At 50.2% G+C, this 25,238-nt stretch overlaps 1 protein-coding gene across 1 annotated transcript; it reads left to right on the forward strand.

The window, feature by feature from the left end:
- Positions 1-720: 720 nt before the first annotated feature.
- Positions 721-24,768, forward strand: slc35f3 (solute carrier family 35 member F3). The gene is made up of 7 exons (XM_033021785.1): positions 721-1,075; positions 11,181-11,583; positions 13,451-13,670; positions 15,221-15,346; positions 16,515-16,707; positions 18,276-18,365; positions 24,022-24,768. The coding sequence occupies exons 1-7, from the start codon at positions 1,000-1,002 to the stop codon at positions 24,282-24,284; spliced, it is 1,371 nt and encodes a 456-aa protein (XP_032877676.1). The 5' UTR covers positions 721-999; the 3' UTR covers positions 24,285-24,768.
- Positions 24,769-25,238: the final 470 nt, after the last annotated feature.

Consider the following 25,238-nt stretch of genomic DNA (forward strand, 5'->3'; position numbering starts at 1 on the left):
CCCCTCAAGTGGGAAGGATTGATTTGGTCCAGGGAGCGGCAACGGGTTGCGTTGGGGGACCAGGCATCCCGTGGGGGCTATGGGTGAGTGGTGGATTATTGTGTTGGGGGAACGGGTGAGTGGTGGATTATTGTGTTGGGGGATCGGGGTGAGTGGTGGATTATTATGTTGGGGGATGGGGTGAGTGGTGGATTATTGCGTTGGGGGATGCGGTGAGTGGTGGATTATTATGTTGGGGGATCGGGTGAGTGGTGGATTATTGCGTTGGGGGAACGGGTGAGTGGTGGATTATTGTGTTGGGGGAACGGGTGAGTGGTGGATTATTGTGTTGGGGGAATGGGTGAGTGGTGGATTATTGTATTGGGGGAACGGGTGAGTGGTGGATTATTGTGTTGGGGACGGGGTCCAAAGGGTCCCACTTGGTCTAGTGACTGTGAAAGTTTGTGTGTGGGATTGTCTTGTGTGTGCAGGGCTCAATTGTTCCTGCTGTAGGATGGGTACAGCCTACAACATGGGGGTGAGACGAGAGCTCTCACGCTGACTCTCTGGAGGGCAGGTTTGGTGTGTTGGTTGATCGCAGGGATGTGAGGTGTGATGTAGAGGTGGAATGAATAGTGTCCGTTTGCAGTGGCCAGGTGTGAGCAGAGCGGGCTTTGGTGGAGGAAGGAGGACGGAGAGGAGAGGAGGGGGGGGGGGGGGTGAGGCGGAGGAATCGGCAAGGGCAAGAGCAGCATTGCGCCAAGCACCAGCTCCCGGGCGCTGCATCTTCCCAAACAAGGGGGCCAGCGATGTGACGCCTTGTGATTACACCAAACACTCGCTGTGTGTGTGCGTGTGTTTGTGATACACCGGGAAGACCCATACACACACACATAGAGGCGGGGATCCGCCGGAGAGGGGACCGATGCGACTGCGAGAGGCTGCAGACTGCATCTGCCTGGGCGGCCGGTGCCATGCAGACTGTGCTGCCTCCCACTCTGCCCTTGAGCCGGCGTCACCATGAAAAAGCATTCGGCCAGGGTGGCCCCCCTCACCGCCTGTAACAGCCCGGTGCTGACCCTCACCAAGGTGAAAGGTTTGTAGGCAGATAGATCTCTGCGGAATGCGGGTGGGAAGTGGAGCGGATCCGCCGGGAAAGGTGGGGGGAGGAGGGGGGGACGGGGGACGTGGTGTTTAAGGTCACGGTGCGGTTCAGACACAAACAACAGCGTTAGGGGCAATGAGTGGAGTTTCTCCCACTTAAAGGCTGTGTATGTAGTCTGCAGGCTTGATTCAACTCTGGCTCCAGCGTTGCAGGGATCGTGTTATGACGATGATATCACAGTGAATGAGCGGCAACACGACATGTAACAGAGTGCTGAGATCTCCACGCTAATGCTGCGATAACTAAAAGCAGCAACTTGCAAGGAAACACTTTCAAAAACTATAATCCATTATCAATGGCGTTCACATGTTTAAGGTTGTGACATTAATACGGGTATGATAAGTGATTAACATATAATACCGATTTATATACAATGCTGATGTCGATGTACTGCGGTGATGTTAACTTAGTCCGTCAAACTATGCTAAGACTTATTAACACGAAAGCAGCGGTAACATGCAGACCACTATTACTAATGCGCGATATTAACAAATCATTGATGTGTGACAAATGCGAGCGTGTGGGACGCTGATATAAAGTTAGCTACAATTGATTAACATTTCGGTACGGTGATACTGACTTAAACATCGTGATGTTGAAATATGTTGCCAGTATCAACGCGTGATGCAAATATTAATATGACTGTATCGCAGACAACTGTGTCCAAAACAGATGATCATGCACAGCGCTGTGATGCCAGTAAACAGCAAAGAAAATGACTCTGATACTGAAATATCAACGAGCCTGGCAAAAATCTGAGATTAACAGAATGGTGATACTGTGTGTCACAAGAATATCGCGATAGGGAAATACATTTAATGCAGTGGTCTTAAGAGGTGTAGCACTGTTAACGTGGATCACACTGACAATCAGTGATTTTTAATGTTTACAGCAGGGAATTTGATGTGTATATACATTTATGCTTATCTATATATATATATGTGTGTGTGTGTGTATATCTGATGTATATATGACATATATACACATCAGAGATATTAACACATACATACACATTTATGCTTATATATATATATATATATATATTTATATATGTGTGTGCGTGCTAATATATCTGATGTATATATGACATATATACACATCAGAGATATTAACACATACACACACATATTGCTAACTGCTTGTTACACACAATATTACTGTGTAACTTTTTTGTGGTATACACATACACTGATATATTAGCAGGTGTACCACAAAAAAAAATACAGTAATGTTAGTAACCAACGCTGTCAGCAATTTACACATGGCAAATGTATATATAATAAATGTACCACAGTAAAATTGCATTGCACTGTGAGATTATTATATCTCACTCTGATATTATCATGTATGTGACAGTGATGTTGACATGTGTGAGAGAGAGACCACAGGCTAGCACAATGATGTTATGAGAGTGCATTGTGTTATTAAATTGTGTTCCGTGGTGAGCGATGTTGCCATTTTGACCTGGTTCCAACTGTTCTGTTTAGAGTACTACTGTATCAGGAGCAGTGGAGACAGCTATTGTTTGTTTATATACTTGGTAAAACGCTTGCCGGATAGTATTCTTGACACAGTTAAAGTTCTGAAGCATCATTGATCAGAAGTTCTCGCCGAGCCCATTTAGAGCAGCTGGCCAAAAAGCAGAGGCCGAGGGGGCAGTGTTAATGTTTTCTCAGGAAGGGGGAGTGTCGAGGCTTACAAAGGAAATTCCAGAGAAGAGAACAGGGTACAGTGAGTGGGAGGGATAAAACCAGGGAGGGTGCTGGGGGCCAGGGCAGGAAGGGAGATGAGATCCAGGATCTGGGAAGAGAGTGGAGAAAGGGGTGAGTCAAGTCATGAAAGGATGCCAGAGCTTGGTTGCAAGTTTTACAAGTAGGTAGTGGGAAGCAGCAACTGCAACCTGCCGGGGGGGGGGTAAAATTTCACCCCGTGAGTGTGTGCACGTAAACACTGACGACTTTAGGTTTAGCTGGTTGAATAGAAGCAGGGAGGTTGGCTGGGGTCTGCAGGGACAGAGCTATGGATAATGGAGAACATGTGTGTGGGGAGAGGTCTACAAGATGTGGAGGCTTTGGGCAGGGTGCAGAAGACCTTCACCAGAGAGCTGTGTAGGAAGGAACTGCAGATGCTGGTTTACATAGAAACATAGAAAATAGGTGCAGGTGTAGGCCAGTCGGCCCTTCGAGCCTGCACCGCCATTCAATATGATCATGGCTGATCATCCAACTCAGTATCCTGTACCTGCCTTCTCTCCATACCCCCAGATCCCTTTAGCCACAAGGGCCACATCTAACTCCCTCTTAAATATAGCCAATGAACTGGCCTCAACTACCTTCTGTGGCAGATAATTCCACAGATTCACAACTCTCTGGGTGAAAAATGTTTTTCTCATCTCGGCCCTAAAAGATTTCCCCCTTATCCTTACACCAAAGAGAGACACAAAATGCTGGAGTAACTCAGTGGGTCAGGCAGCATCTCCGGAGAAAAGGAACAGGTGACATTTGCGGTCGAGACCCTTCAGACCCTTAAGTCTATCTTCACCAGAAAGCTGCCTGAATTAGAGGGTATTAGCTGTAAGGAGAGGTTGGACAAACAGATTTTCTATGGACTGTGAGGGTGAGGGGTGAGCTGATTGAGGGCTGTGGGGTGTGGATGGAGTAGACAGCCAGAACCTTTTTTACAAGGGTGTAAATGGCAAGGGGCTGGAGGGCAGGGGGACAAAGTTTAAAGGAGATGTACGAGGTGGAATTTATACACAGATGGTGCTGGGTGCCGGGAGTGGTGGTGGAGACAGGTAGAATAGTCGTGTGTGGGAGGCTTCTGGATAAGTGCATGGCCGAGATTAGTTGGACTTGGCATCATGTTCAGCACTGACATTGTGGGCCGAAGGGCCTGTTCCTGTGCTGTACAGTTCTACATTCTAATAAACACTGAGACGATCAGCTGACCTCCCACACCCTTCCATCCTGACCAAATCCCTGTAACCAGTGAGGGGGGGTGGGTCAGAGCCTGGCCTGGCTGAGGTGAGAGATGATCCGCAGACCTGCAGTGGACCGGTGGAGCGGTCATAGAGTCATGGAGCCATGGAGGCATACAGCGTGGAAGCAGGCCCTTTGGCCCAACCTGCCCACACCGACCAACTACACTAACCATGATTCTTGCTATTGAGGGAGTGCATCGTAGGTTTACAAGGTTAATTCCCGGGATGGCGGGTATGTCATATGCTGAGAGAATGGAGCAGCTGGGCTTGTACACTCTGGAGTTTAGAAGGATGAGAGGCTATCTCATTGAAACATATAAGATTGTTAAGGGCTTGGATACGCTAGAGGCAGGAAACATGTTCCCGATGTTGGGGGAGTCCAGAACCAGGGGCCACAGCTTAAGAATAAGGAGTAAGCCATTTAGAACGGAGACGAGGAACCACTTTTCCTCACAGAGAGTGGCGAGTCTGTGGAATTCTCTGCCTCAGAGGGCGGTGGAGGCAGGTTCTCTGGATACTTTCAAGAGAGAGCTAGATAGGGCTCTTAAAAATAGCGGAGTCAGGGGATATGGGGAGAAGGCAGGAATGGGGTACTGATTGGAGATGATCAGCCATGATCACATTGAATGGTGGTGCTGGCTCAAAGGGCCAAATGGCCTGTTCCTGCCCCTATCGTCTATTGTCTATTGTCTATAGTATCATCTGCCTGCATTTGACCCATGCCCCTCTAAACCTGCCCAATCCATGTACCTGTCCAAATGTCTCTTAAACATGGAGGTTAGGGGCACCTGGCTCTGCGGGCTTCCAGTGAATTATCGAGTCTCCCCTTTGTGTGTATCCGGGGTTAAATATTGACACATCACTGTGTTGCTGGCTGCTCCGTTCATGGAGGTTCCACTGGAAACAGCAATTCAACATCCACCTGCTCTTTATTCCTCTCCTCGCCCTCTACCACATCACCATCCCACTAATACCCTGTGCACGCAGGTCCACACTCCCCCGGCACTGTGTTGTGACTACACACTCCCCTTGTCCCGGACTGTGTGACTCCCTCTCTCTGCAACCAACCCCTACTCCCATCCCTACACCCCTCCCTCCCTCCCTCCCTCTGTAACCACCTCCAGCCCATGCACCCCTCCCTCTGTAACTGCCTCCAGCCCGTACACCCCTCCCTCTCTACCCTGGGACTTCTGCATTCATTCAGACCAAGCCGTTTGAGTTGGATCATCCTGTCATTGGGGGCTCTGCCATCAGTTCACTGGGCCCTGAGCTCTAACACTACCTCTCTATCTGATCTGTAAAGAGACTTTAAAAAGCTCTGTTTAAGACCTGCCATTTTGGCCAAACTGTCCCAATATCTCCGTACACATCAGGTTGTGGTTTGTGCTCCAACCAGGAGCTTTGGGACGATTGACAGAGAATAAGTTTGACAATGATTCTTCGGTGTTGGCTCGCTGCATTGTAACGGAGTCACTCCGGGGGCAGTGTGTGCAGGGAGTGTAGTGGCGTGTGGGTGCACCTTGTGTGAAACATTTCCCAGATGGGTGGTACAGTGGCACAGCGGTAGAGTTGCTGCGTCACAGCGCCAGAGACCCGGGTTCCATCGTGACTACAGGAGTGTCTGTACGGAGTTTGTACGTTCTCCCCGTGACCACGTGGGTTTTCTCTGGGAGCTCTGGTTTCCTCCCACATTCCAATGATATACAGGTTTGTAGTTTAATAGGCTTCAGTAAAAACAAATTGTAAATTTTACTTCGGAGTCACGTGAGTGACTACGTGAAGAAGCCCGCCAGGACGCATGCGTGTCATATCGCTTTCACGCTTGCGAAACGACAGGCGGGGTGGAACGTTCCCCCGCAGCGGTAAGTTTGAAACCGCAACCTGCAGGTAAGTGATTTACTCTGCGGTAGTTTTTGTCCCCGCGCTGTTTTTACACGGGGGGGGGGAAGCTGGACAAAATAGTGTCCACAAGTGCTGCGAGTAAAGCTGGCTGGGGAGGACCGCGAAGTTGCGGGAGCCAGCAGCAGCTGAAGGCACAAGCCCCGTAAGGGATCAGCTGTGCCGACTTTTTGTCCCGTGCCGGCCAGAACACCACGGCCGGGCGGGAGACTATTCAGATGGGGCCGTCGACTTTTGACAAGTCGAAAACGGAGGAGGCGGGTGGAACGACGTTCCCCCGTAGCGTCAATTTAAACCAGGACCTGCAGGTAAGAGCTGCGGTCTTTTTGTGTTTTCCCATGCTGATTACAGGTAGAGAAACCAACGGGCTGCGTCAAAGCTGGTGAGGGAGGACCGCGGAGCATTGGGCAGCCAGCAGCAGCCAGCGGCACTCGGATCACCGATAGTGGGATCAGCTGTGCCCGATGTCGCCTCCGCACCGGCCAGATCCACGCGGCCGGGCGGTAAGGCTAGACACAAAACAAACAAGGTCGTGGACTCAGAGGAGTCCGACTTTGAACAACCATGGGCGGCCAGCGACCGAGAGCGCTTGAGCCGGATGGAGCGGTGTGTGGAGCATTTGCTCCAACGTGACAGACTCCGGGAGATGGAGTCGGGTCACTGTGGGCCCTATGATAAACCCACAGCAGTACCTCTTGAAGGGCTGCACAGTGCTTCTACCTCATCAGAGGGGAGCACTGCGGATCAGTTCTGGGCTGACCTGGAAGAGGGGTCCGCAGAAGGAAAGACAAGTGTGCAAGGGGTGCAGGGACTGTGCAAACCTGGGACCACAAAACCACCAATACTATTGTTTGGAGGCAACCTATCGAAGCAAGTCAAGGAGCTCGATGAGGAAGCAAAAACCCTGGGACTAATAAAAGGGACTCCAACAAAAACCCACTACAGCCAAAGGCAGCACCCCTACGCACCCACCAGCAGAACCGGTGAAAGCTCGAAGGCCCGGTACTCAAAACATGAGTCTTTTTAGGCCATGGCCCAGGCCGGCCTTCTTGGAAGATGCGGGGACCTCCAACGCCAACCAAACCGAAAATCCAGACACCAGCGCAACAACAGCAGCGAAGAACCTACAAAAAAGAAGTAAACCTGCCACTGGTAACTATGGACGTAGGTGGGTCTGGTTCCCTACAAAATACAGGGAGCATGGAGGTTGGGGGGAGATTACACTCTTTTCTGAATGCATAGAGCATGTTAACAACCGATACTTACATCTTAAGCAGTATCCAGGGATATACAATAGAGTTTATACACAAGTACAGCCCTCCAGTTCAACATATACCGAACCGAATGTTCGTGCTTTCTGATAAAGAAAAATCAAAAGCGCAAGCTGAACTGGAGCGGCTTTACGTAAAAGGTGTAATTGAGAAAACTCAACACGAACCATTAGAATTCATGTCCAATATATTTACCAAAAACAAAAAAAATGGTGGTTGTCGCATCATCATAGATCTGACAAAATTGAATACATTTGTACAATATATTCACTTCAAAATGGAAATCTTTGTTACTGCTAAACAATTAATTTCTAAAGGTTACTTCATGGCCAGCATCGATTTAAAAGATGCTTACTATTCAGTGACTATACGAGGTGACCACAGATGTTACTTAAAATTCAACTGGATGGGACAACAGTGGCAGTATAAAGCACTGCCAAATGGGTTATCATCAGCCCCCAGGCTGTTCACAAAAAGTTTGAAACCAGCCCTAGCGTTTCTACGGAAACGTAAACACATGGTCATGGCATATTTAGATGACATACTCATTGTGGGCAAAACTTTGGAATTGGCCAAACAAACTGTAACAGCCACAAAACAGTTATTTGAAAAACTGGGATTTATTATCCATCCAGTTAAATCTAAACTAATGCCTTCCACTACTATGGACTATTTGGGGTTCACCATTAACTCAGTTCACATGCCTAAGGGAAAGGCTAGAGATTTAATAGAGGCTTGCAATAACCTCATTGACATCAGCAAACCATCCATCAGATTGGTAGCAAAAGTAATTGGCAAAATGGTGGCTGCCTTTCCAGCCACACAATTTGGACCTTTACATTACCAAAACTTACAGAGAGCAAAAATACAAGCTCTCAAAATCAATGCAGGTCACTTTGACAGACCTATGAAACTACCAATCAAAGCTAAAATGGAACTAAAATGGTGGATAGATCTGGCTTTGTTCCAATCCAATCATTGTCAGTAACCCTTCCATGGTACTACAAACTGATGCCAGTGCACTTGGGTGGGGAGCCACCAATACCATCACCAGCTGTGGAGGTAGATGGACTGCTCAGGAGGCATCATTATTACTCACACTGGGCATAAACTACCTGGAAATGTTGGGTGCATTCCATGGCCTAAAGTCATATTGTACTGGGTCATATCACCAGCATGTTAGACTACAGATAGACAATACCACCGTGGTAGCATACATTAACCACATGGGTGGAAACAAATCGACATCATGTGACAATCTGGCTAATACAATTTGGCAATGGTGTATCCAGAGAGATATTTGGATATCAGCCACTTACCTACCAGGAAGACTAAATTTAGTGGCAGACACCAGGTCACGCAAATTTAATGAAAACACCGAATGGATGTTGAATAAAAAAGTATTTGCTGATATTACAGCAAAATATGGAACACCAGACATCGATCTATTCGCATCCAGACTTAACCACCAGTTATCAAATTATGTTTCATGGGAACCAGACCCTGGGGCAGCGGTGACAGATGCATTTTCGCTGCATTGGGGAGAAATTGTTTATTTACGCATTCCCTCCTTTCTGCCTCATCAGTCGGGTATTAAGGAAAATACAACAAGACTCTGCGTCTGGTATTTTGGTAGTACCCGATTGGCCTACTCAACCATGGTTCCCAGTGGTATTAAACATGGTATTAGAACCATGTATCACCATCCCACATAGACCAGATTTATTGCTACATCCCGTAACAAGGGATAGCCACCCATGCCATAACCATTTGAACTTATTAATTTGTAGAGTTTAAAAACACCTCTACTACAACTGGTTGTTCAAAAAGGAACTGCAGATGCTGGAATATCGAAGGTACACAAAATTGCTGGGGAAACTCAGCGGGTGCAGCAGCATCTATGGAGCGAAGGAAATTGTCTGAAGAAGGGTTTCGGCCCGAAACGTCGCCTATTTCCTTCGCTCCATAGATGCTGCTGCACCCGCTGAGTTTCCCCAGCAATTTTGTGTACCTTCTACTACAACTGGGACTGACGGACCGAACAGTGAACATGATCTCGGCGGCCCAAAGACAGTCAACCAAAAAACAGTATCTGGTCTATATCAGGAAGTGGGAGATGTACTGCCATAAAAACAACATCACCTACAGAGACATGAACATCCCGTCTGTTCTGGAATATCTGGCAGGCCTCCACTATGATGAGGGGCTCAGTTACAGTGCCATGAACTGTGCTAGAAGTGCCCTATCGACTTACCTATGGCAGGGGACAAAGCGTTACTCTGTTGGGACTCACCCACTGGTAACAAAACTTATGAGGGGAATTTTTAATACTAATCCCCCAAGAACCAGGTACTCCCAAATATGGGATGTAAGTATTGTCCTGAAGATGCTCAGGAATTGGTCTCCAGCAACAGCTCTGTCCCTACACAGACTGACATTAAAAACAGTCATGCTAATGGCATTGGTCACGGCACAGAGGGTACAGTCACTGCATAAACTAAGACTGGACAACATGACTTCCTCAACAGAAAATATTACGTTTCATATCTATGAGTTAGTAAAGCAGAACAGACAGGGATCAGCAGGCCTCAATATACAATTTAGGTCATACCCAACAGATGACCGTCTCTGTATAGTAAGACATCTGTCGTTATACATGGAGACAACGAAAATCCTAAGAGGCAATGAGAAGGCACTTTTGGTCAGCCACAAGCAACCACACAAAAGAGTGACGGTCCAGACCATCTCAAGATGGCTGAAACAGGTGCTAACACAGGCTGGGGTGGATACTAATATTTTTAATTCTCATTCCACCAGGGCTGCAGCTACATCGGCAGCGATACAGTTGGATGTACCAATGGACCAAATCCTCAAGGCAGCAGGATGGTCTAGGGGAAAAACATTCCAATTATTTTACAACAAACCAGTAATGAAATCTGGAACATTTGCAGAAACAATTTTAAGTTCTGTAAATTAATTTAAACCCATAAAAAGGGGTTATAATTTTGTGTTAACAAATTTTATGATTTCGATGTCGAATTCATGTCCAAATTATGTTAACACAATTCCTCCTACAGTCATCAAGGCAGACGTGATGCATGGACTCGTTTCCACGGCATGAAATCACAGAGCTTTAAAATCTTCACGTAGTCACTCACGTGACTCCGAAGTAAAATAGTAAGATTAAACGAGAACTTACCAGTTTGAAGTTTGATCTGTATTTTATGAGGAGTTACGATGAGGGATTACGTGCCCTCCGCTCCCACCCTTGATCATATACTTAACTGGTATCTCTTCTCTAATCTTACTATGTTTAGTCATTACAGTTATCTGTGATTTCACACCGCTGCTTTGAAGAATGACACGCATGCGTCCTGGCGGGCTTCTTCACGTAATCCCTCATCGTAACTCCTCATAAAATACAGATCAAACTTCAAACTGGTAAGTTCTCGTTTAATCTTACTATTTTAGTGTGTAGGATAATGTTAGTGTACGGGGTGATGACTGATCGGTGCGGATTTGGTGGGCCGAATGGCCTGTTTCCACATGTGTCCTTCAGGCGTGTGTCTGTCAGGTGTGTGTCTGTCATGTGTGTATCTGTCACGTGTGTGTCCGTCAGGTGTGTGTGTGTCATGTGTGTATCTGTCATGTGTGTGTCCGTCAGGCGTGTGTCTATCAGGTGTATGTCTGTCACGTGTGTATCTGTCACGTGTGTGTCCGTCAGGCGTGTGTCTATCAGGCGTGTGTCTGTCACGTGTATGTTTCAGGCATGTGTCTGTCACGTGTATGTTTCAGGCGTGTGTCCATCAGATGTGTGTGTCCATCTGATTACCGGTCACCCCAGCCACTGCACTGACCTTTGACTTTCCCCCCTCCCGCCCCACAGGAGACGAGAGGCCGGAGGAGGGGAGTGGGGCGGGGGCAGGGGCCGGCTCGGTGCGGACGGAGGCAGAGAGTCGGCAAGAGGCTGCAGCAGGAGAAGGAGGAGAAGGAGAAGGTGACGGTGGCGGTGGGCGGCGCTGGTGGAGGGCGGGACCCCGGTGCTGCGGCCGTCGCCGGCTCTCCGTGGAGCGCCTGAAGGAGGCGCTGTGGGGCTCGGCGGTGGTGCTGAGCGTGTGCTCGTCCTGGGCCGGCACCAGCCAGCTGGCCAAGGTCACCTTCCGCACCTTCGATGCTCCCTTCGCCATCACCTGGTTTGCCGCTACCTGGAACCTTCTCTTCTTCCCTCTCTACTACCTGGGCTACGCCTGGAGCTCCGACGAGAAGCAGAACCCACTGCAGCAGTTCAGGTAGGGCCACTGCCAACAACACAGGGACACAATATCGGGGAGGGTCTGTGTGTCGGGCTCCACAGGGAGGGGTGTCCATGTACATAGTTCCTGATGCCCCTGTCCCACTTAGTAAACCTGAACGGAAACCTCTGGAGACTTTGTGCCCCACCCAAGGTTTCCGTGCGGTTCCCGGAGGTTTTTGTCAGTCTCCCTACCTGTTTCCACTACCTGCAACCTCCGGCAACCACCTGCAACCTCCGGGAACCGCACGGAAACCTTGGGTGGGGCCCAAAGTCTCCAGAGGTTTCCGTTCAGGTTTCCTAAGTGGGACAGGGGCATTAGGAGGGGGCTCAGCATTGGGACACAGGGAGGAGTCTCTGTATCTGGGGCCCTTCGTGACAGGTGTCCACGTTGGGGTCCCTCTGGGGGGGGGGGTTCTCTGTGTCCCGGACACTCAGGGAGGGGTCAGGGTGTCTGACACCGACAGGGAGGGCTGTGTTTGGCGTTAGCAGAGCATCCAGAGGGGATGGGTTCATGGACTCTCCCTGACCTCTCTAATCATCTGCTTGGCACTGGGTCAAGGGCCTGGCACTGGGTCAAGGGCCTGGTACTTGGGTGGCACTGTAGCAGGTGTGGGGCCGTAGTGCCCGCTCCTCCCCTGAGGCAGTCACATCCAGTCCGATGTCTCTGGATTGCAGATGGACGGGGAGCCTCTGCCTTGGTCAGAGACCCAGATTCATGATTGAATGGTGGAGTAGACCCGATGGGCCGAATGGCCTAAAACCGCTCCTATAACTTATGAACATGAGATCTGTAGGTGAATTGGGCTCTGCAAATTGTTCTTAATTTTGTGGGAAGTATTGGCAAAAGTGGGACAACAGAACTTGTGCGGATGGGTTGATCGATAGTTGGCGTGGACCGGTGGGACAAAGGTCCTGTTTCCATGCTGTATCAATCAATCCACCCATCAATATTTCAATCAATCACTTCCCTGGCCACCAGCAACGTTGTGTTGATGACTTTGTTCCAGCTTCAGTTGCCCGAGGAACATCTCCTCCATGCTGCCCGCTCCCCAACTTTAGAGTAGGCCTGGGATGATGGGAGGACCGAGGGTGGGACGTCCCAGAATCCCTATCCGGTTCCCTGGGCCCCTCCTTGGAATCCCAGGCTAAGAGGCCATTTTGTGCTGTTATTAAAATTATTATCAAAACTAAATGTATTCAATTATTTACAATAATATTTACAAAACAATAACAACCCACCCACCAACATAATACAAAAATTACCAAGAGAGTCAAGTCAAGAGTGTTTTATTGTCACATGTCCCAGATAGAACAATGAAATTCTTACTTGCTGCAGCACAACAGAATATGTAAACAAGTATTCTTATTACTAAATATCAAATAACTGTGTTACAGTATAGACAAGTAACCAGTCTGAAGATGAGTCTCAACCTGGAACAGTACCCATCCCTTCTCTCCAGAGATGCTGCCTGTCATGCTGAGCATTTTCTGTCTATCTATGTTCATAAGTGATAGGAGCAGAATTAGGCCATTCGGCCCATCAAGTCTGCTCCGTCATTCAATCATGGCTGATCTATCTCTCCCACTCAATCCCGTTTCCCTATAAACCCCTGACACCGGTACTAACCAAGAATCAGCCTCCAAATATGGGGCACGTTACAATCCTGACCCAGGATACAGTCAACCCCCCACTGTCCCAGCAGTCATTTTGTGCCATTGACCAGCAGATTCCGAGCAGAGTCGCGACGGGCAACGCTTTGGGATTTTCTCTCGTTTGGAGATGATTGGCTGCAGAGGCTGTGGCGTTCCATGTTTCTGTGACCTTTGACCCCTCTCCTCCTCCTCCTCTTCCTCATTGCCAGGGAATGCTGCAGGTTTTACGGGGACGACGGATTAACAATCAAGATATTCTTCACCCGAACGGCCCCTTTCTGCGTCCTGTGGACCTTAACCAACTACCTGTACCTGTTGGCCCTGAAGAAGATTAGTGCCACCGATGCCTCTGCTCTCTTCTGCTGCAACAAGGCCTTTGTCTTTCTGCTCTCCTGGATAGTTCTACGGGACAAGTTCATGGGTGTGAGGGTAAGTCACGGCTCCTGGTCACACAACTCCACGGCACACCTGGGGAGGCACGGCGGCGTAGTGGTAGTTACTGCTTCGTCCTGCCCCCACCTCCCTTTTCCACCTTTCTATCTCTCCCTTTTCTCTCCCCCCCGACTACAATCAGGTTGAAGTCAGGTCTTGTCCTGAAACAGCCTGGGTAGCATGTCAACGCAGGGTAGAGTTGCTGCTTACAGCACCAGAGATCCTGGTTCGATCCTGACTACGGGTGCTGTCTGTATGGTTTGTACGTTCTCCCTGTGACTGGGTGGGTTTTCTCTGGGTGTTCTTGTTTCCTCCCACACTCCAAAGACGTACAGGTTTGTAGGTTAATTGGCTTTGGTGAGAATTGTAAATTGTCCCTAGTGTGTAGGATAGTTCTAGTGATGACACTAGACGACAGATGGCACAATGAGCTAAGTGTTCGGCTGGCAACCGGAAGGTAGCTGGTTCGAATCCCGCTTGGAGTGCATACTGTCATTGTGTCCTTGGGCAAGACACTTCACCCACCTTTGCCTGTGTGTGTCCTTGGGCAAGACACTTCACCCACCTTTGCCTGTGTGTGTGAATGTAATTATGTGAAGCACTTTGGGGTCAATGCAAGTTGACTAAAAATGTGCTATATAAATAAAGAAATTTAATTTAATTTAATTTAGTGTAGGGGTGATCGCTGGTCGGCACAGACTGCGTGGCTGAAGGGCCTGTTTCTGTGCTGTATCACTAAAGCCTAAGGGGTAAAGAGTGAAGAGTCGTGGTTTAACTCCAGGCTGCCTTTGGATGGGATGGGCTGTTGTTTAAGTATAATAGACAATAGACAAGAGGTGCAGGAGTAGGCCAATTGGCCCTTCGAGCCAGCACCGCCATTCAATGTGATCATGGCTGATCATCCACAATCAGTACCCCTTTCCTGCCTTCTCCCCATATCCCCTGATTCCGTTATCTTTAAGAGCTCGATCTAACACTCTCTTGAAAGCATTCAGAGAATTGGCCTCCACTGCCTTCTGAGGCAGAGAATTCCACAGATTCACAACTCTCTGGGTGAAAATGTTTTTCCTCGTCTCCTTTCTAAATGGCCCACCCCTAATTCTTAAACTGTGACCCCTGGTTCTGGATTCCCCCAACATCGGGAACATGTTTCCTGCCTCTAGCGTGTCCAATCCCTTAATAATCTTATATGTTTCAATAAGATTCCCTCTCATCCTAAATTCCAGAGTATACAAGACCAGCAGCCGCTCCAGGGCCGGGCATTTCGCTCTGGCAGGCGGTCGGTTACCATGGCTCCCAGGAGCAGGGCCCTGCGGTAGGCCGGGGAGGAGCTGCACCAAGTCAGTGGATATTTTTAAGGCAGAGATTGATAGACTATTAATTAGTACGGGTTTCAGGGGTTATGGGGAGAAGACTGGAGAATGGGGATGTGAAGGAGAGATAGATCTGCCATGATTGAATGGTGGAGTAGACTTGATGGGCCGAAAGGCCTAATTCTGCTCCTATCACTGATGACCGTATGACATCTCTTCTCTTTCCCGCGGCAGATCGTGGCTGCCATCTTCGCCATTGCCGGCATCGTGATGATCACCTACGCCGACGGCTTCCACAGCCACTCGGTAATCGGCATCGCCCTGGTGGTGGCCTCGGCATCCATGTCCGCTCTCTACAAGGTGAGAGCTCCGGGGCCAGCCCGCCCACGGCAGTACCCAGTTTACCCTCCCTCCGTAGGATGCTGCTGGGCAGTGGCTTCAGGGGCTGGGCTGGGCTGGGCTGGGCTGGGCTGGGCTGGGCTGGGCTGGGCTGGGCTGGGTTGGGCTGGGCTGGGTTGGGCTGGGCTGGGTTGGGCTGGGCTGGGCTGGGCTGGGTTGGGCTGGGCTGGGTTGGGCTGGGCTGGGTTGGGCTGGGCTGGGCTGGGCTGGGCTGGGCTGGGCTGGGCTGGGCTGGGCTGGGCTGGGCTGGGCTGGGGGTAGGTTGGGCTGGGCTGGGCTGGGCTGGGCTGGGCTGGGCTGGGCTGGGCTGGGCTGGGCTGGGCTGGGCTGGGGGCAGGTTGGGTCAACGGATCGTGTGTGCACGATTTTTACTTTTATCTCCAATTAGGGATACTGAGCAGGTTTGTAGGTTAATTGTTCATAGTGTATAGGATACACGAATGGTCTGAGTATAAAGGATACACTAATTGTTCATAGTGTTTAGGATCATAATCATAATCATACTTTATTAACCAAGTATGTTTTGCACTAATTGTCTCTCGTGTTTTGGGACATAATTGTAAGTTTGTAAGTTTATTGGCCAAGTATTCACATACAAGGAATTTGCCTTGGTGCTCCGCCCACAAGTAACAACATGACATACAGTGACAGTTACGAATGACTCAGAAAACACTAAACATTAATAATAATAAAACATTCATGATAAAACACCATTGATCAAGCATGTGAACCAACAAAATACCAGATCAAAGGGAGGCTACAGATTTTTGGCTGTTGAGTAGAGTAACTACTCGTGGATAAAAAATGTTTTTATGTCTGGCTGTGACAGCTTTGACAGTCACCTTCCAGAGGGAAGTGATTCAAAGAGTTTGTGGCCAGGGTGAGAGGGGTCAGAGATGATCTTGCCCGCTCGCATCCTGTCCCCAGTGTATAAGATAGAATTAGTGTTTAGGTAATCGTTGGTCAGTGCGGACTCGATGGGTCGAAGGGCCTGTTTCTACACTGTATCTCTAAACCAAACTAAAAAATGTAACAACTCTGACACTGCTTGGGGGAGGCTGGGAAATGCCCTGGGACATCCGGCGAGCTCATGAAGCCCCGTATAAACACGTCTGTCCCTTACCTGCAGGTCCTGTTTAAGATGCTGCTGGGCAGTGCCAAGTACGGTGAAGCCGCCTTATTCCTGACTGTGCTCGGCCTCTTCAACGTCACCTTCATCATCTGTGTGCCTACGGCCCTCTACTTCACCGGCATCGAGCACTGGACATCCTTCAGCCTCATCCCCTGGGAGAAGCTGTGCGGGATAGCCATCCTGCTGCTCTGTAAGTTGCAAACTGTTCACCGTCTCCCGCCCCTTCCCCACCAGACGCCCCTTCCCGCCCCAGAGTCACCACTGGCCATATCTGAGGAGTGATGCACTGCCGTTGGAGAGGGTCCAGATGAGGTTTACCAGAATGATCCCGGGATGAGTGGGTTAATGTATGAGCAGTGTGTGATGGCACTGGGCCTGTAGTCGCTGGAGTTTAGAAGGATGAGGGGTGTTGTCTCATTGAAACTTATGGAATAATAAAAGGCGTAGATAGAGTGGATGTGGAGAGGATGTTTCCAGTAATGGGAGAGTGTAGGAGACCAGAGGGCACAGCCTTGGAATAAAAGGACATACGTTTAGAATGGAGATGAGGAGGAATTTCTTTAGTCAGAGGGTAGTGAATCAGTGGAATTCATTATTACAGACGGCTGTGGAGGCCAAGTCATTGGGCATTTGTAAAGTGGAGTTTCTTGATTAGTAAGGGTGTCTATGATTACAGGGAGAAGGCAGGAGAATGGGGGTTGAGAGGGAAAAATAGATCATTCATGTTTGAATGGTGAAGAGACCCAATGGGCCGAATGGACTATTTCTGCTCGTATGTCTTATGATTCTAATGGCCATTGAGAGTCTGAGCTGGGACAGGGTGGTGGGTCTGCACTGATCGGATGAGAGTGGAGGAGTTATGGGGTCCATGTCCTCCAGAGAGTCTACTGGATATTGTCTATAGCAATATTGAATGTGAAGATATCAAGAATTAAGAGGATATTTTGAAGGCAGAAATAGATACTTAATTAGTACGGGTGTCAGGGGTTATGGGGAGAAGGCAGGAGAATGGGTGAGGAGGGGGAGATAGATCAGCCATGAATGAATGGTAGAGTAGACTTGATGAGCCAAATGGCCTAATTCTGCTCCTATTACTTAAGAACATGTTTTCTGCTCATCAATACCTCATTAGCTTTAAGGGGATGAGTTAAGGGGCTGTCCCACCTGCATGCGATTGCATGCGTCTAGCGCGACCATACGTGGTGGCTTGAGGCGTACGGCTTCGCGGGGCCGGTCCCACTTCTAACCGCGGAGTCGCCTGGAGTTGTGCGGGGCTGGTCCCGACATCATACTCAACAGCTGGGCAGGAGGCGGGCCGACTGAATTTGGACGTCGCACGGCGTCGGGCAGTTACGTCATCACGCAATGGAACGCCGGGCGGTGACGTCATCGCGCAACGCCACGCGCTAGGCGTACGGCTTTGAGCCGCTGCGTACGCCCGTCGAGGTGCTGCGTACGCCCGTCGAGGCGCTGCGTACGGCCTCAATGCGGCTGCGGGCTGACAGGCCGTTGCCGCGCGGAATTTTTAAACACCGTCAGTTTTTCGGAGCCCCGCGCGATGTCGGGACCAGCCCCGCACAACTCCATACGGCTCCGGCGATCGAAGTGGGACCGGCCCCGCGAGGCCGTACGGCTCAAGCGACCACGTTAGGTCGCGCTAGCCGCATGCAGTCGCATGCTGGTGGGACCGGCCCTTTACAGTTACACAGAACGGAGACCTTCCTCCTAACATCGTGGTTTCTGTGTCCATCTTTCCAGCATTCACCATCCTGATGAATTTCGGGATTGCCGTCACCTCTCCGACGTTGATATCAGTGGGAGTGGTCCTCAGTGTCCCCGTGAATGCCGGTAAGGAGGTTACTCTTTTGAGTCTTTCGCCCCAGAAATCCGCAAAGCTGCGGCCGTGAGCGAGAGAGCAGGAGGCCCCGGGCCCCACAAGCCTTCTCCTGGCCCCGGGGCCCCTGCTGTGGGTTATTCCAAGCTCTGCAGGAAACCCACCTGCAGCAGCTCAACAGCAAGAGGGATTGTGACAGAGTAAGTCGGGTGAATGCTCTCAGTCCAGGCTGGGCGATACTGTAACAGATAGAGTTTAAAGGAAGAACAAGGACAAGACCAGGGATGGATATTCTGTGAATCAGGGGAAACAGCGACATGGCCGAGGGCTCCAATTGTAATATTGACTGAAAGCTTGTGGATTGTGGCAGATGGCTTCAGGTTTAAAAGTTCACTATTGTCATGTGTACGTATCAAGGTACTGTGAAATGCCTTGTTTTGCATGCTCTCCAATCAGATCAGATAATACAATACATATTCACAATCAAGCCAAACTCAGTACAATTATAGAGCAAAGGGGAAGATACAGAGTGGAGAATATAGTTCTCAGCGTTGGAGTGCACCAGATCCAGAGACAAAGTCCATTGTCCACAATGGGGTAGAGCTGAACTGTCAGCACCCTGGCCTGGCTTATGGAAGGATGGTTCAGAAGTTTAATAGCCAGAGGGGAAGAAGCTGTTCCTGAGTCTGCTCATGTGCTCTTTCAAGCTCCTGTCTCTTCTGCCAGATGGGAGCAGGGAGAAGAGGGGATGATTGCGGCAGGACAAGTCTTTGATTATGTTGGCTGCTTTTCTGAGGCAGCGTGATTAAAGCAGCAGAGGTTCCCTTGCGACCACCCACACACCTCTGCAGCATCTGGTGAGGACTGTGTGCCTTTGGTGACTGAGTGTTGCCGAGGTTTGAGGTCCCTTCATTATAGAAGATCTAATCGGGACATGAGGGTGATGAAGGCATCCATTGAGTTAGATGGGAGGTGTGAAGAAGGGTCTCGACCCGAAACCTCACCTATTGCTTTTCTCCAGAGATGCCGACTGGCCCGCTGAGTTACTCCAGCTTTGTGTGTCTCTTAGATGGGAAGGGGTTGCTTTCACTGGCAGAGGAACCCAGACTAGGGCAGCAGAATCATCGATTTAGTGTCAAGCTGTTCACTGTGATGCAGATAGAGACATCGGGAAACCTCTCCCTCTCCCTAAAAGCTGAAGGTGTTCAAGCATTTTCCATGGACTTAGTTCGCTGCGGATATGGATCTCATATGGGCCTTTATGTATACGACAGGTTTAGAGGGATATAGACAATAGATAATAGGTGCAGGAGTAGGCCATTCGGCTCTTCGAGCCAGCACCGTCATTCAATGTGATCATGGCTGATCATCCCCAATCAGTACCCTGTTCCTGCCTTCTCTCCATATCCCCTGACTCCGCTATCTTTAAGAGCCCTATCTAGCTCTCTCTTGAAAGTATCCAGAGAACCGACCTCCACCGCCTCTTGAGGCAGAGAATTCCACAGACTCACAACTCTCTGAGTGAAAAAAGTGTTTCCTCATCTCCGTTCTAAATGGCTTACTCCTTATTCTTAAACTGTGGGCCTGTAATATTGGACCAAACTGTAAATATGGATCAAACAAAGGCAAATGGGATTAGTGTAGATGAGGCATGTTGGTCAGCAGGGACAAGTTGGGCTGAAGGGCCTGTTTCCATGCTGTAAGACTATATGACTCCATGGCTACTGGGAGCTGAGGACCCATGTATTGCCCATTGGAACAAGGTACAGGTGGACCATGCTCTGACTGAATGGCAGAACAGGCTTGAGGGGCCTGAATGGCTTCTACTTGTGAGTGGAGGTAGGGAGTGATGTGGCCTCACCCAGAGCAGGCGCAAGGTTCCAGTTAATCCAGGGAGGATTAAGGTCCCATAACTGGAAATTTCCAGGAAAATCAGTTTGTTGCTCTTCAACTGTGCCCTTCAAAGCCATACAAATCTGTCATTGTTTCATTGGGGGGTGGTTCTTGATCTTGAGAGAATACCAGAGGCAATGCCCCCCAGTTGTCAGTGGGCCCCAAAGACCTTGCTCTTGTCGATAGCCATCTCCAGGCCCACTGCACGCCAACCACCCCACGCACAGCTAAATAGGACTAGCTTAGTTGGGGTATCTTGGTCAGCATGGACAAATTGGGCTGAAGGGCCTGTCTCCATGCTGTATATCTCTATGAGTTCATGGCGTCATAGTGAGATGCAACACAGAAACAGGCCCGTCAGCCCATGGAGAGTGACAACTCCATATCCCATGTCCACTAATCCTACATTGATCTCATTTCCTATTCCCCCTCCCACAGTCCCATGATCCACTCTCCCAGATTCTCCCCCTCAACCCTAGACACTAGAGGTGATTCACAGTAGTCTGTTAGCTCACCTCAAGATACCGGGGTTGTGATTCTGGAGCAGTTAGAAGTAACTGAAGCTGTTTAATGCTCGTTCAAATCTAGCACTGTAATGTGTAGTTTCACTGCAGCCCACAGATCTCTGCTCCCCTCCGCCGGCTGCTAGCAACGTGTCGTTCTGTGCCCCTGGGGTGGGTTCTGGGTTGGGGCCAGTGGCAGCTGGGAGCACCAGGTGTTGGCCCTTGGTACACTTCCTGGACGGCAGAAGGGCCACAGTTTGAGATCAGCTCCCTGCAGCTTGGCTATGGAGAAACCTCTGAGGGAAGAAAGCCAACAATCCTCGGCCCAGTCCTGGGCCCAGTCTGCCAATTGGCCTCGTAAACCCGAATGGACACAAAGTACTGGAACACCTCAGCAGGTCAGGCAGCATCCACTGGTGAACATGGATAGGTGACCCAGGACAAGGGGTCACAGCTTAAGGATAGAGGGGAAATCCTTTAGGACCGAGACGAGAAAAAAAAAATTTTACACAGAGAGTGGTGAATTTCTGGAACTCTCTGCCACAGAATGTGGTTGAGGCCAGTTCATTGGCTATATTTAAGAGGGAGTTAGATGTGGCCCTTGTGGCTAAAGGGATCAGGGGGTATGGAGAGAAGGCAGGTACAGGATACTGAGTTGGATGATCAGCCATGATCATATTGAATGGCGGTGCAGGCTCGAAGGGCCGAATGGCCTACTCCTGCACCTATGTTTCTATGTGATGTTACGGGTCGGGACCTTTCTTCAAACCCCTGGGCTGCAACACCACAAAATGCCACAAGGTGTCGCAGCTGTGTTACTTCTGCCAATGCAGAGAGTGAAACACAAAGTGCTGGAGTAACTCAGTGGGTCAGGCAGCATCCCTGGAGGACATGGATAGTCTTTACTTTGAGAAAATGTTGCAGTAAAGCAGTAAAACTGACTCACACAAAATTTTTTTTGTGGAAATAGAGATGATAATCTGAGCGTGCAGAGTACAAACTCTCCAGTCTGAGAATTTAGAATTGATTGCTCAATAGAGTAAAATGTGGCGGATAGATTTCACAAATATTCCATCGATGTCACTTTTCAACAAAGCATTGCTTTATTATTAGCGAAGTGGAACATCCCCTAGCGATCGCTGCTGCTGTAGTGAACACAATGTGATACTGAGGTGACGGATAAAGTGGCCAAAGTAAGCAGAGTACCGGAGGGAGAGGATTTAGGGAGGAGGGTGTCAGCTGGAGGTTTATGCCCCATGGGCAAGTGGTTACATTTGGGAATGTGCATGACCTGCATTGTGGGCACGCTGCCATCCTGGGCATTGACCTGATCACCTGTAGAGTTTAGAGACACAGTGTGGAAACAGGCCCTTTTGGCCCCAACAAGTCCACGCCGACCAACTATCCCTGTACACTAATGCTATCCTACACACTAGGGACAATTTTACGATTTTTACCAATGCCTACAAACTTGAGATTGTACGTTCTCTTTGTGACTGTGTGGGTTTTCCCCGGGTGCTCGGGTTTTCTCCCACATTTCAAAGATGTGCAAGTTTGTAGGTTAATTGGATTTGGTAATATTGCAAATTGTCCCTGGCGTGTAGGATAGTGCTAGTGTACGGGGCAATCGCTGGCTGGTCGGTGCAGACTCGGTCGGACAAAGGCCTGTTTCCGCGCTGTATTCCTAAAGTCTAAAACATGGCATCCCAACCCGAGTGCACACTGCCCTCCCTGGCTGATGAAGGCAAGCATGGCGTAGATCTTTCTCACCACCCTGGGTACCTGTTTTGCCACTTTCAGGGAACAAAGTACCGTACGTACCGTTAGGTCTCTCCAGGGCTCTGCCTTTCTCTGGTCCAACCCTGGTTTAACTTAGCGAAATATAACACCTTGGGCTTGTCCAAGATAGACTCCATCTGCCATTCATTTGTCCGCATTCCCAGATGATCTAGATCCTGTTGCCTTCTTAGATAACACAACCCAAAGAATATCCAAGTGTTTGTCGCCCTTTGATTGCTGAAATCTGGTCCCAGCACACTCCCAGATGGCCTACCCCTCATTTTGGGGCTGTGAACCTCAGTGCGAGGCTCCTCACATAGATGCAAAATGCTGGATCAACGTAGCGGGTCAGGCATCATCCCTGGAGTAAAGGAATAGGTGACATTTCAGGTTGGAACCCTTCTTCAGACTGAGGATGGGGAGGGGGGTGACTGGAGGCAAGGAAAGGCCAGAGCAAAACAGGGCCGGACCCTCAGGTGGCCTCAGGAAGAATGGAGCCCACAATGGCCCATTGTTGTCCTGGTTCCCCTGCAGTGGGGAGAGCTGGGAGGTGAGCGTAGGGAGGAGGGGAAAGGAACAGGGCAGGAGAATTAGGCATAGAGAGGGTAGATAGTTAGAACCTTATTCCCAGCGTGGAAATATCCAACACTCGAAGGCAGAGCCATAAGGGGAGAGGGGGAATGTTTAACGGAGATGTGAGGGGCAAGTTTTTTTACAGTGTGGGGTGGGGGCTGGAATGTGATGCCAGGGGTGGTGGAGGCATATACGATAGTGGCATTTACGAGACATTTTGATAGGCACACGGAAGTGCAGGGAATAAGGGGATATGGATCGTATAGAGGCAGATTAGATCAATTTAACAGCACATTGTTCAACACGGACATTGTGGGCCGATGGCCCTGTTCCTGTGTCGCACTGTTCTATGTTCTATGTCACGGTGGCACAGCGCTTGAGTTGCTGTCTTACAGTGAATGCAGCGCCAGAGACCCGGCTTCGATCCCGATTACGGGCGCTGTCTGTACGGAGTTTGTACGTTCTCCCCGTGACCTGCGTGGGTTTTCTCCGAGATCTTCGGTTTCCTCCCACATTCCAAAGACGTACAGGTTTGTAGGTTAATTGGCTTGGTAAATGTAAAAATTGTCTCTGGTGGGTGTAGGATGGTGTTAATCTGCAGGGATCGCTGGTCGGCACGGACACGGTGGGCCGAAGGGCCTGTTTCCATGTTGTATCTCTAAATTTAAGCGGAGACCCAGCCCAGAGAACTAAGATTGCCTCTTCTCTCTCCCCTACCTTTCTCTCCTCCCCTCACTCTCCATCCCTCCCTCACTCCCCCTCCCTTCCTCCCTCCCCACCCTCCCTACCTCACCCTCTTTCCTCTCCACTCTCCCCCTCCCTCCCTACCTCCATCCCTCTCTCCTTTTCTTGCCCTCCCCCCTGCCCCCTCCCTCCCCCCCCCTCCATCCCATCCCTCTCTCCCCCCTCCCTGGCTGCCCAGTTGCGGACGCCTACTCCACCGACATCATCTTCAACGGGGTGCGTGTGATTGCGGTGCTGATCATCTGCCTGGGTTTCCTGCTGCTGCTGCTCCCCCAGGAGTGGGACAAGATGGCGGTGAGGCTGGTCAGCCGCTTCCGTGTCAGCAAGCGGGAGGAGGTGGTGGAGGAGGCGGCCGCGGGGGCAGACGGAGGCTTCGCGGGACAGAGCCGGCGGAGCAAGGCCTCACGGACATCCACCGCCACGCTGGCCCACTCCTTCTAGCCCAGCGGCGGCGGCACGGAGCCCCGCGTCCCGCACTACAGCTACAATCAACAGCTGCACGGTGAAAGGCAGGCAGGCAGGCAGGCGGGCACGAAGAGCTCATGTTGCATATGGGTGCCTACTTCGTGCCATGACCTTCAAAGACACGTGGTCTGGTAAGATGGTGTGTCCTGGTGCCCTCCACACTAGACAGCCACAGACAATGGTGTTTCATTGGCTACGGATGGGGCTGGGGTTGGTGGTGGGAGAGTGATGGTGGCCTCAAGAGATGTTGGAGGCAGGTAGCGGTGAGAGGGATGTGTGGTCTCCCATTTAGCTGCCATCGTCCCCAGACTCCTGGCTTGTCCGGGTGTAGTGTTGATCGGATATTGACTGTGTACTCACCTCTTGCCATGTGAGCTTGGGACAGAGTGGGCATCGACCCAACCATCTCATCCTGCTGATGGGCATGGGATAGAGTGGGCATCGATCCAACCATCTCATCCTGCTGACTTGGGCATGGGATAGAGTGGGCATCGACCCAACCATCTCATCCTGCTGATGGGCATGGGATAGAGTGGGCATCGACCCTACCAGCTCCTCCTGCCACTTGGGCATGGGATTGGATGGGCATTGATCCAACCTTTCCATCCTGCTGATGGGCATGGGATAGAGTGGGCCTCAACTGAACCCTCACCCCTATTGTTTGGGCACAGGGGCATAGTTGTAGTTTACACCATGTCACTTGGGCATTTGGTACAACTGATACTCTGACATTTGGGCACAGGGTACACTATATGCTGTCACTTGGGCATAGGGTACTGGATACGCTGACATTTGTGTGCAGTTTTAACCCCCTCCCTGGCCTTGTGCCGATCTCTCCGTCACACCTCACACCATTGGGCAGCTCTACCCTTGCCCTGCTGACTGGTCCACTCAGCGACACGACGCCTCCAACCACCTCCACCACTCCCT

The sequence above is a fragment of the Amblyraja radiata genome, chromosome 5, assembly GCF_010909765.2.
Source record: "Amblyraja radiata isolate CabotCenter1 chromosome 5, sAmbRad1.1.pri, whole genome shotgun sequence".
Classification (NCBI taxonomy): Eukaryota; Metazoa; Chordata; class Chondrichthyes; order Rajiformes; family Rajidae; genus Amblyraja; species Amblyraja radiata.